Source organism: Cucurbita pepo, chromosome 14, assembly GCF_057944985.1.
Source record: "Cucurbita pepo subsp. pepo isolate OVF chromosome 14, ASM5794498v1, whole genome shotgun sequence".
In the NCBI taxonomy this organism is placed as follows: Eukaryota; Viridiplantae; Streptophyta; class Magnoliopsida; order Cucurbitales; family Cucurbitaceae; genus Cucurbita; species Cucurbita pepo.
The window spans coordinates 11,000,540-11,012,539 of NC_141811.1; the positions used below are offsets into that span (position 1 = coordinate 11,000,540).

The 12,000-nt window shown below is 33.2% G+C and overlaps 1 protein-coding gene across 1 annotated transcript; it reads left to right on the forward strand.

Annotated features, from left to right (window-relative positions):
- Positions 1 to 6,069: 6,069 nt before the first annotated feature.
- SMO1-1 (sterol-4alpha-methyl oxidase 1-1) lies at positions 6,070 to 11,248 on the forward strand. The gene is made up of 5 exons (XM_023696395.2): positions 6,070 to 6,545; positions 6,640 to 6,962; positions 10,034 to 10,181; positions 10,275 to 10,307; positions 10,907 to 11,248. Exons 1-5 carry the CDS (start codon positions 6,216 to 6,218, stop codon positions 10,973 to 10,975), a joined length of 903 nt encoding a protein of 300 aa, XP_023552163.2. The 5' UTR covers positions 6,070 to 6,215; the 3' UTR covers positions 10,976 to 11,248.
- Positions 11,249 to 12,000: the final 752 nt, after the last annotated feature.

The window sequence follows — 12,000 nt, forward strand, 5'->3', positions numbered from 1 at the left end:
GTTCCAAACCCCTTTTACATGCTTTTTTGGGTAAATACACGGGTGTAGATTCAACTCAATCTAATTTTAGGGAAACTCACGAACCAACCCAATTCATAAAGTTTTCATTTATTCACAACTCAACCAAAATCGTACAGATTGGATTAGATCGATCATATTTGTTTAGATTATTATCGAGTTTTTTGAACAATCCAACCTCAAAGCTAGCGAGCGTATAACGACGTGCATCATAGTGACTTTGCAAATGAATCTCGAAAAAATCGAGCCACATGCAATGTCGAAAAAGAGATCAAAACACGAAGATTTGGGTAAATTTTCACATGGGCAATGCATTTGAATTAGCATGCTTAATCATCAAACTTGAAGGCATGCATGTTCATATCAATTCATTCAAATCTAAAGTACAAAAAAAAAACCCCCATTTGCATGCAAATTAGTATTTTTCTTTTTCTTTTTGGCCACAAACAAAGATATAATTGAAGCAATGATCATGACAATGCAAAAACCAAGACCAACTTTTGTTTTTAGAGAAACACATGAAGAGCAATAGTTACCCACATTCACTTTCCCCTAGGTTTTCGGATTGCATTTCATGATTCTCGACCCTGCATACTTGATTTTATGATCTAAAAAACTCGATCAATCTAATCTAACTCATATCAGATGTGATGTCCCACATTGATTGGGGAGGAGAACAAATCACTCTTTACAAGGGTGTGGAAACCTTCTCCTAGCAGACGCGTTTTAAAGCCTTGAGGGGAAGCTCGAAAGGGAAAGCCCAAAGAGGACAATATCTACTAGCGGTGGATCTGGGTCGTTACATCAGAAGTGTATACAGGTTGCCTCAAATGGGTTAAAAAAATCTTTTAAACCAATTTCGGGTTGGTGGGTTGGTGGGTGGGTTACCTGAGAACCGAATATAGTTCATAACCCAACCAAACCCTGTATATATTGCATTAATAACTAAAATCTCATAAAGTTCAAACATCAAACATTTACAAGTGGCTGTAACCCTATTTTTGGGTTGGTTGAATTGACTCGATTTTTCGAAAAGTCAACTCAACCCTATTTTTGGGTTGGTTGAATTGACTCGATTTTTCGAAAAGTCAACTCAACCCAAACGAAAAAAAGTCCAGCCTAACTCATCCTTTATGGTTTGAGTTGGGTAATCTAGGCTTGTCGGTTACAAGTGGCTGTAACCCTATTTTTGAGTTGGTTGAATTGGCCCGATAAAAAAATGTCAACCTACAAACGGATTCGAATTTTCGATTTTTCAAAAATTCAACTCAACCCAAACGGAAAAAAAGTCTAGCCTAACTCATCCTTTATGGTTTGGGTTGGGTAATCTAGGCTTGTCGGGTTATCGAGTCATATGAACACTTTTAATGCATATGATTTGAATAAAATATTTTAATTTATTATATATATTTATATTTATTTTAACTTATTATTAACTCTAACTACTCTTAAAAAATATTTTATAATTTATTTAAAAGTAAAAAAAAAAAATATTATGAAAATGATGGGCCCCACTAAAGATCTCTCACAATGAATGGTGGGCCCATTATTCATAATTAACTTTTAATATTTGAACTTTGGGTTCTCTATATTTATATAATTGAATTTCGACCCCTACTTATGTCCTCTTCAACCTTTTTACCCCCTTTTTTTTTTTTTTACTTTTCTTTTACCATAAAGTAATTTTCTTACCCTTCTTATTTTAGAAGTTGTTTCAAAAATTATATTTTTCATTTAAATAAAAAATTATAATTGATGTGACGCATAATGGATTTCAATTATAGAAAATAGATTGTTTTTACCATTTATTTTATCTAAAAAGATTTTGTTAATATCATTTACCCACCAAATTTTTACCAAGTGATTAATTTACGTTAATGCTATTTTAAAGGCTAAATTAATAAAAATAAATACCATAAACTTTTAAAAATATGAATAATATCCTTAAATTAAAAAAAATCTCAAAAATACCTTTAAACTTTTAAGAAATTTTGAATTACCGTTACCGTTACAGTTTGAAATAAAAACCGTTAATACTTTGTTTTAAAAATAACTTTAAACTTTTTTTTTAAAAAAAAACATATTTATCATTAGTACCATGTTTCTGAAATACTCATGAACTATCCAAAGTAACATTAAACCGTCCGTAGATAATTTATGACGTGTTGATAGACGATTTTCGTCTATATATTGACAATAAGATGATTTTTTTTTTTTTTATATATATAAAGGTAAAGTGTGTTAATGCTACTTTTAAAACTTTGTTGGTATTTTTTAAATAGGGTATTAGCTGTAAATGTATTTTTGAATTGTTTAAAAATCGTGTAAGGGTATTAATGGAACTTTTTAAAGTTCAAAGATATTTTTCAAACAAAATATTATCTGTTTCCATAAATTAAAAAAAAAAAAAAAAAACTATCCGTAAATATGTTATATATATATATTAATTTTAATGATATTATTAAAACTTTTGAAAGTTGAGTATTTTTTTTAGAGAGAGTGCAAATTTGAATGATATTTTTATTAATTAAATCTATTATAATAAATCTAACCCGCTCAATTATATATATATATATATATAGATAAATTTGTATAATATAATTTTTTTTTATTTTGATAATAAAAATGAAAATTGGATAGATATTTAGAACGGGATAAAAAGGAGTGAAGATTGGTGAAATCTCGTAATCAAGCAATAATTTAAAGAAATGGTATGATTAAAAAGGGTTGTGGGGGATGATGTGAAAAGTCGAAAATAATCGATGGATGAAAGAATGATGGTGTTTGTATCGTGTATGACAATGTCATTTTAGTCTTTTTTGATGATTGAGCGTGACTATATATATATCTAAATAAATAATAATTTTCGTATCTCTCAAAAAGTCAATTGGTCAAACTTTGGCGGCTCTTGTCGTTTTCTTTGTTTTTATCCTTTTTTTCTTTAAAAAAATTATTATAACGGCGCAAATCATGAATTTTGATCGAGATACTGTTTTTAGATGGTAAAATTTGGATTCATAATTATCCGTTGTTGGTTTTTTCTTCATCGAACTATTTTAGTTTTTTTTTTAATGTTTGTAGTGTGATCTGCTGGTGTCGGTGTATATAGGTTAGGTTGGGTTGGGTTGAGAGAATTTTTTAAACCAATCCAAAAATCCAAGTTAATTGGGTCGGTGACTCGAATGATTATTCACGACTCTACCATTTATTTTTTTGAGTTGAGTTGCGTTGTGTCTCGTAATTTTTATTTATTTTTAATTATTTTATAAAAAATTAGTTATCAACGTACATATTGCATAATAACTAAAACTTAATGTATACGTCCTTCTATAGCTGGTTAGAGTAAGTTAGGTCGATATTTTGTTGAATAAATATACTTAAACTAAAATAATATAATAATAATAATAATAATTTTCAAATATCTTTATTATTGATTTAGAAAAAATAATTAATAGACGGTTTTAAAAATATCTTTAAACTTTTAAAAAATTTGAAGTACTAACAATCCCGATATGTTTTAACTTTTTAAAAAATTTAAAGAATATTAACGAAACTTTTTAAATTTTACCCTATTTTTTAAATACTATAAAAAAATTTAAGGGTATTTTTTAAACAAAATTCGGGTATTTTTAATATCTTTTTTGAAAATTTAAAAATACGTTTGAATTTTTTTTATTAATTATAACTAATTAGAAATAAATTGTTCGTGGTCGTTTTAATGATGATAGGAAAGGTAGATGATATTAAAAACTACATAAATGAGCACAATAATTAAGATGCTAATTTAATTTGGGTGGTCAATTAAAATGGTAATATATAATTAATTATAGTGTACAACTGTAATTATTAAGTTTAATTACAATAACTAATCTACTTTCCACGTCAGAGATTTAAATTCTAAAGTTAGTATCAATTAAAATTAATACTATATATATATATATATATATATTTTGAGAAAATAATTTTATATTTTTATTTTTTTTAATGTTAAATTATAAATTTAGTTTGTAAAAATAATAAAAAAAATTATCTAATAAACTTTAGTTTTTATTTTATTTTATTTTATATATAATAAATATTTTGATTTTTTTAAAAAAATTGATTTAGTTGACATGTTACCTATCGACTCTACTATAATAGAAAAATGGTTATTAAATTACGTAAATATAATAAGAGAAAATTTTATTTAATAGATTGAAAAATTGAAAAATATTTAATGCGAGAGAAATTTAAATGGAATGAAAAAAATAGTAAGGAGTAATTTGGGTATAAAGATTATGACCCAAGTAGTCTCGTAAATGCAGATAGCATCGTAAATATTTCATCTGTATCTTTACCTAATAAAACTTAATTTTTTAATTTTTTTTTTAAATTAATTAAGTAAATTTATCTAAACATTATGATCAGATTCTAATAGATAGTACGAGAACCTTGCATATTAAGATTAACCGATAATTATATAAAATTACGATGTAAGAGGATAGCCACGTGGACGGACGAGACATTTTTTAAATTATAGGCTAAATAATATTGAAAATGTATATATTTACTTAAAATTTAAAAAGATTTTTTTATTTTCTTCCCTAAATATTCGATGAATATATACATAAAGGGCTTTTTTTTTTTTTTTTTTTTTTTTTTTTTTTTTTTTTTTTTTTTTTCACATGACAGAGCTGACTTGGCGAGTGAGTGTCATCCTCAACACAGCTGTACATCTTGGCCAACACAGCATGCCAGCTCACCTTAGTTGTCTTTGTCTTTTAGTTTCAATTTACCCTTTTTAATTGTGATTCTAAGTTATTAAAATAATAATAATAATAATAATAATAATAATAATAATAATAATAATAATAATAATAAAACATAGTAAAATAAAAAATAGAATATAGAGTATTAATATTATGTATACGTTTATATTTTACATTAACTCAACTTTTAATTGAATTTATTGGAATTTGATAACCTTTAATAATATCGGTTTAAAATTACACTTTTCTCCCTGAGATGAAAATTAATGCGTAAAATGGAAATAAAACCATTCAGATCAGGTAGTTCCGAGCATTCTCTTACGACATGGTTACGGTCATGTTAGTTACTTTTTGCTTCTTAAGGGTGAAAACTATTCCTACAGACAAACACAAGTCTTTTCAGCCTACTTTGTCGTCTTCACGTGCATTTTAGAAAAAATTCTAAGAGGTACTTCACGTAAAATTACTCAAAGTAAAACACGTTTTCTTAGTAATCCTATCATCAATATTGCTCTCATTCGGATGTGATAACGATTTATTCATATACCCTCTTTTACTCGAGTGTCTCGATCACTCATTTTTCCAATATTCTATTTTAGACCCTAATCTTATGTGAAATTCCACATCGGTTGGGGAGGAGAACGGAACACCCTTTATAAGTGTTGTGGAAACTTCTCCCTAGTAGACGCGTTTTAAAAATCTTGAGGCGAACCCTGAAAGGGAAACAAATGTGATGATTACCTTAAACAACATGAGTATATGTAGGTCCAAATTTTTCATTCGAGTCACTGATGGTGAGATCTCTCATCGGTTAGTGAGAAGAATGAAACATTCTTTATAAAGAATGAAAACATCTATCTTGTAGACACATTTTAAAACCGTGTGGCTGACGATAATACGTAATGAGCCAAAGTGGATAATATCGACTAGCGATGGGCTTGGATTGTTATAATATCGGAACGTTGTGTCAACGAAGATAGAGGAACCAGACAAATATCTGATAGGGGTGGGCTTCGACTGTTACAAATGGTATTGGAGTCAGATAACAACGTTGTGTCAACCAAGAGAGGGGAACCCGACAATATCTGATAGTGGTGAGGTAAGGAAATGGACAGATAATATCTATTAGCGGTTATAACTAACTCAATTTGTAAAAGGACGGGAGTATTATTAGAATAGAAAGTTTTTGAGATTTAAAAAAAAAAAAAAAAAAGGAAAAAGAAATGTTATTTTAGGCATGTGAAAAGATTTGGAAGGGAGTGGATGGCGTTCTTAGCCTCACTCACATATAAATATTACAACACAATAAACAAACATTGAATCCATAGGATTTCACGCTCTTTCTCTCCTTTCCTTTCAAAATTCCCGCATTATTTTAACTGTTTCTCGACCCTCCGCCCCTTTCCGCCGCTCCTCAATCCATTCACCGCCGCCGGATTCCTCCACCCAATGTTGCCCTTCCACTCCCTCTCCGCCGCCCAGCTTGCGCTTGGCCGCAATCTCACCTTCTTCGAGACCCTCTGGTTCAACTACTCCCACGACAAGTCCGATTACTTCCTCTTTTGCCATAACATTCTCTTCCTGTTCTTGATTTTCTCCTTTATTCCTCTTCCCCTTATCTTCCTCGAGATCTTGCACGCCTCCGGGATTCACAAGTACAAAATTCAGCCCAAGGTCCGGTTGCCATTTTCCGAGATCTTCCGCTGCTACAAGGATGTTATGCGCATGTTCTTCCTTGTTGTTGGTCCTCTTCAGCTCGTCTCATTCCCTTCCATTCAGGTGAATCTCGGGTTTCGATTTCGCGATTTCTACCCTCTTGTTGATTTTGGATTTTGATTTTGAGATTGTTTTTCGGTTTCTTTTGGATCATTAGATGATTGGAATCAGGACGGGTTTGCCATTGCCTTCTGGTTGGGAAATTGTTTCTCAATTGGTGGTGTATTTCATGGTGGAGGATTATACCAATTATTGGATTCATAGATTCCTCCATTGCAAATGGGGGTATGAGAATATCCATCAAGTTCATCATGAATACACTGCTCCTATTGGATTTGCAGCTCCTTACGCTCATTGGGCGGAGGTTTTGATCCTTGGAATCCCTTCTTTTCTTGGTCCTGCTATGGTTCCTGGTCATATGATCACCTTCTGGTTGTGGATTGCGCTAAGGCAGATTGAGGCCATTGACACGCATAGTGGGTATGAATTCTAAAGCTATATCTCTCTCACACTGTGTTAAAAGTACTTTTAATCTGAAGGATCTTGAGTGGTGGGCTTACCTCATTTTTGACTACGACCGAGATTGAAGTTTGAAGTTTGAATCTTGATTGAAGTTTTGTGTTGAGAAATATTGAAAGGGTTAAATTTACCCTTCTTTGAGTTGTCTAGCATCAACTTTTTCAGCTTCCACATTCTTCATACAGCTGTGTGAAAGCTCGATATTCCTTTGAATTTATCGTAAGGGGGTGTATATATCTTCTATGAGAAGCTTAGCTATGAAGCTTGATTCTTATATACTAAACTTATTATAGGGCCCACTACCCCTTTATGCTTTAAGCTTATGGATATCATTTCAAGATCCATGATTTAACATGCTATGAAGTAGCTAGTATTGAGTATTGTTATGTTTTTTCTTCTCAATTTTGTATTAGGCTTTGTGTGCTAACATTTGACTTTACTTTCTCTGATTAGTGGGACCGTAGGTGTATTAGACTATAGTTTTTAGTGAAGAATGAGATTCGTGTATGAGGAAAGGAAAAACAACGAAGTGGTTGTGTCAATGTGTTTGCATCTATGGTAGATAAGTACAATGAAATGAACGGGAATGTTGTTGTGACGTGATGTTGCGATGATATCAGTGGGCAAAGATCATGAACATGATTATAACCGAACCTTCTTGGTTCAAACATTCTTCACTTCAGGGGAGCCTTTAGCTCACGATCATTCCCGATCTTCTGTATCTTACTCCATTGTAGTTGTTTTTGGGGCTTCACCTTTTCGATCTCAATGTTAAAGTTTCATAACCTTGGGATTGTTGGGAAATGAAAGGAAGTTCGGAGCTGTTGTGTAGAGAGAAATCTTTAGAGAATTGCTTCTAGCCCGATGGAATAGACATATAGGGTGCTCACGGGTTAGACTCGTGTAACTTGGGTTAAGAAGCCAAACATATTCTAGCATATGGTTTGCTTATTTTGATCTATGAGTTTGTTAATTCCGTGGGTTACATAAACCTACTAGTTATACGAATCCAAGTTTCCGTAACTATGAGATCCCACCCCCAAGAGGGGAACAAGGCATTCTTTATAAGGGCGTGGAAACCTTTCCCCAACAGGCAGCATTTTGAAAACTTTGAGGGGAAACCTGAAGGGAAAGCCCATCTGCTAGCGGTGGGCTTGGGCTTGGGCTGTTACAATAATCTACCACTCATTACGTTCTGAACACAAATAAATTATATAAACTCAGCTTTTCAATAAACCAACCTTATTAAATTGTATTGTTCCTCTTCCTCCTCAGAAGAATCGACAAGCTCTGTTATTCATGTTGGCTCAATCGTTTTAGAGGAGTGTAGAGGTAACAAAAGTAAATTGACATCTCAAAGGGCCAGCTTACTCAAATAAGAATCCATTGATTTGACCTCCAAATTGTTTAGTTGGTCAGAAACGAAAAATAATTGATGTCAGGCTTATGGCTGGGAACAAATGCGGTGTCAGACAATCATTTCTTTGGTCATGTAGGACATAGCTCCACTCTTGGTGGGTTTCCTGTGGCTGAACATCCCTTTAGCCCTTGGCTGAACTCGAATAACTTTATGTGTTATTATTTTATATCCCTGAAGTTTAATTGTTTTGTCTCTTTCACAGAAATATTGAGATTCGTATGCACATTGATGGAAAGTTGTTGTATAAATTTTGATGCTAACGAGAGTGTCAAAAAAATTTTAAAGATGAAGGAATTCTCTGAAGTTGAACTGAAGTTGAACTATTGACCTCTTTGGACTTTCCCTTTTGTATTATGTTTTCTATCGATGTGAATGAGAGGAGTGATGGTTTAATGGGTAAGCCTTACTGCATATCTTCAAAATCTACTGTTTTCTCTGTTTACCATGTCTACTTAAACTTACTACTTGTGAGATCCCACATCGATTGAAGAGGGAGCGAAACATTTTTTACAAGGGTGTGGAAACATTTTCCTAGTAGACGCATTCTAAAACCACCCTTTTCCTAGTAGACGCATTCTAAAACCACCCTTTTCCTAGTAGACGCATTCTAAAACCACCCTTTTCCTAGTAGACGCATTCTAAAACCACCCTTTTCCTAGTAGACGCATTCTAAAACCACCCTTTTCCTAGTAGACGCATTCTAAAACCACCCTTTTCCTAGTAGACGCATTCTAAAACCACCCTTTTCCTAGTAGACGCATTCTAAAACCACCCTTTTCCTAGTAGACGCATTCTAAAACCACCCTTTTCCTAGTAGACGCATTCTAAAACCACCCTTTTCCTAGTAGACGCATTCTAAAACCACCCTTTTCCTAGTAGACGCATTCTAAAACCACCCTTTTCCTAGTAGACGCATTCTAAAACCATAAGGGGATGTCCAGAAGGGAAAATCCAAAAAAGACAATATCTACTAGCAGTGGGCTTGGGTTGTTATACTACTAGAGATGTTCTGGGAGGTATACCAAACTAGAGGGACTATAATAAACTTTTAAAACTATAGAGATCAAGTTGAAGTCAAGTGCAAACCATAGAGATCAAGTTGAAGTCAAGTGCAAACCATAGAGACTAAAATCGTAATACGATCATACTTTGTTACAAATAAACTATTTATGAGATCTCACATCAATTGGAGAGAAGAACAAGTGCATTCTTTATAAGGGTGTGAAAACCTCTCCCTAGCAGACGCGAGGGAAAATCCCAAAGAAGATAATATCTACTAGCGGTGGGCTTGGACCTTTGCAAATGGTATCAAAGCCAGATTCTAGATGGTGTGCCAGCAAGGACGCTGGGCCTCGAAGGGGATGGATTGTGAGATCCCACATCGATTGGAGAGAGGAATGATTGCATTCTTTATAAGGGTGTGAAAATCTCTTTTTAGAAGACATTGTTGGAAAGCCTAAAGAGGACAATATTTGGCGTGAGTACATCATTTATCTTCCTTTTAGTGTGTTATTTTTCTTTTCCTCCTCTGCTTTTCTCTGAGATTGTGCTTTCATGATGGCCTGTTGAGATCATCCCTGGTTTTATTTATACATATTATATTCATATTCAGGTATGATTTCCCCTGGAGTCTAACGAAATTCATACCATTTTACGGTGGTTCGGACCATCATGATTACCATCACTATGTCGGAGGACAAAGCCATAGCAACTTTGCTTCAGTATTTACCTACTGTGATTATATTTACGGAACTGACAAGGTAGTTATGCTGCTCCTCTTATAATTTTACCTCCCACTTGTTCTTCCAGTTAAACCATGCTCATAAAAGTTACTCATTTATTTACTTCCTCAGGGGTATCGCTATCAAAAGAAGATCCTTAAGAAGGTAAGCATTTTGTTTTCGCCCCCGCCCCCACCTTCACCCCGAAAATTGATTGTATATGGTGTCGTGAACTTGCATTAGATATACCCATGTTTGAGCTTGGTTCGATAGCGTGGCCTTGGGATTGCTAGTTTAACTATATTTGGTTGGAGAGGGGAACAGAGCATTCCTTATTGGGTGTGAAAACCTCCCCTAACATACATGTTTTAAAACCGTGATGCTGACGGCGATACGTAGCAAGCTAAAATGGACAATGTTCACTAGCGGTGGGTTTGGGCTGTTACAAATGGTATCAGAGCCAGACACCGGTCGGTGTCCCAGTGAGGTCGCTAGGTCCCTAAGGGAGTAGATTGTGAGATCCCACATCGGTTGGAGAAGGGAACAAAACATTCCTTATAGTATGTGTAACCCTCTCCCTAACAGACACGTTTGATAACCATGAGGTTAATGGGATACGTAAGGGGCTAAAACGGACAATATCTGCCATCTGTGGGCCGCTTGGGCTGTTACATCAAATCTATTTCATTTGTTCTTTTTTAACGGGCTACACCGTACCTGTTAAATCAATGTGTATTCTAATTGTTTGGTGTTGGTGGAATCAGTTGAAGGAAGAAGTGAAAAGCAGCGAAGGATCATACTACAGCACAGCCGAAGATGTTAAAGTGGACTAGACGATGAATCGGGGAACGGGGGATATTCATGTCTTGAAGGATGGGGTTTTTTTTTTTTTTCGTGTCGGTAGCAACGTTACGTGGTCTCATCGACGAGGTAGTTAGGGAGTGGGATGGGAAGGAAATTAACATGGGGTCTATAAAAAAAAGTTTAATTTTGTTAGCTTAATATGTTGAGGCAGAGAAGTCATATTCTCCGGTGGCTTTGTGTGTGGGTTTAACCTTATTGTGCAGACAAAACTGGTAATATAAATATGTATTCTGGTTGTGAAATTTAATGCTTTTATATTAAATAAATACAATATTGTTTGTAATAAGAATTAAGCATATTGCTTAAAAACTTACTAATAAAAAAAAATAAAAATAAAAACAAAATGATGGGTTCTTGGAGATTAAAATATTATATTTGTTTATTCGAGTTATGATTTCAAAAGAATGGTCACCTTTTTCAAACCTTTATTTATGTTTTAAATTATTACTCCAAAGAATTCGTACCTCTATAGGCTCCAATATCGGACATCTTCTACGACATGGTCATGTATGTTACTTACTTTTTACTTTTTAGAGTGAAGAATATCTCCACAAACCAACAAAAGTCATTCCAGCATGTTTTTTTCTCACTCAAATGCATCCTAGGAAACTTTGGTCAAAGGGAAGTGCACATTGTCGATATAGGTAGTGACTTTCAATTCTTTTTAAGTCATTCATAATGATCTTATCCTTATCTATTACTATTTTAAAAATAATACTTATTTACCATGCATTGTACATTAATAACTAAAATCTCATAAAATTAAAATTTAAAACATTTGAAAGTCCGAGATATCTTTTATTATTATTATTATTATTATTATTATTATTCTCGGATCTTCATTTTCTAAGGAACTCTCTCAATTTTAAAAGTATGGTAAGGTTGAGTTGAGTTGTACCTTATTTTCGGGTTGGTCGGGTTGATCGACAAAAAAGGAAAAAATGTCAATCCACAAACATAATAAAACCGATCAATTTCAAAAAATTCAATGGCG

Excerpts from the sequence above, each read along its gene's own strand:
- SMO1-1 (XM_023696395.2), top strand. The coding sequence starts at position 6,216 with ATGTTGCCCTTCCACTCCCTCTCCGCCGCCCAGCTTGCGCTTGGCCGC. Across the intron at positions 6,963-10,033 it reads GCCATTGACACGCATAGTGG|GTATGATTTCCCCTGGAGTC; the intron begins GTATGAATTCTA and ends ATTCATATTCAG. Across the intron at positions 10,182-10,274 it reads ATATTTACGGAACTGACAAG|GGGTATCGCTATCAAAAGAA; the intron begins GTAGTTATGCTG and ends TTACTTCCTCAG.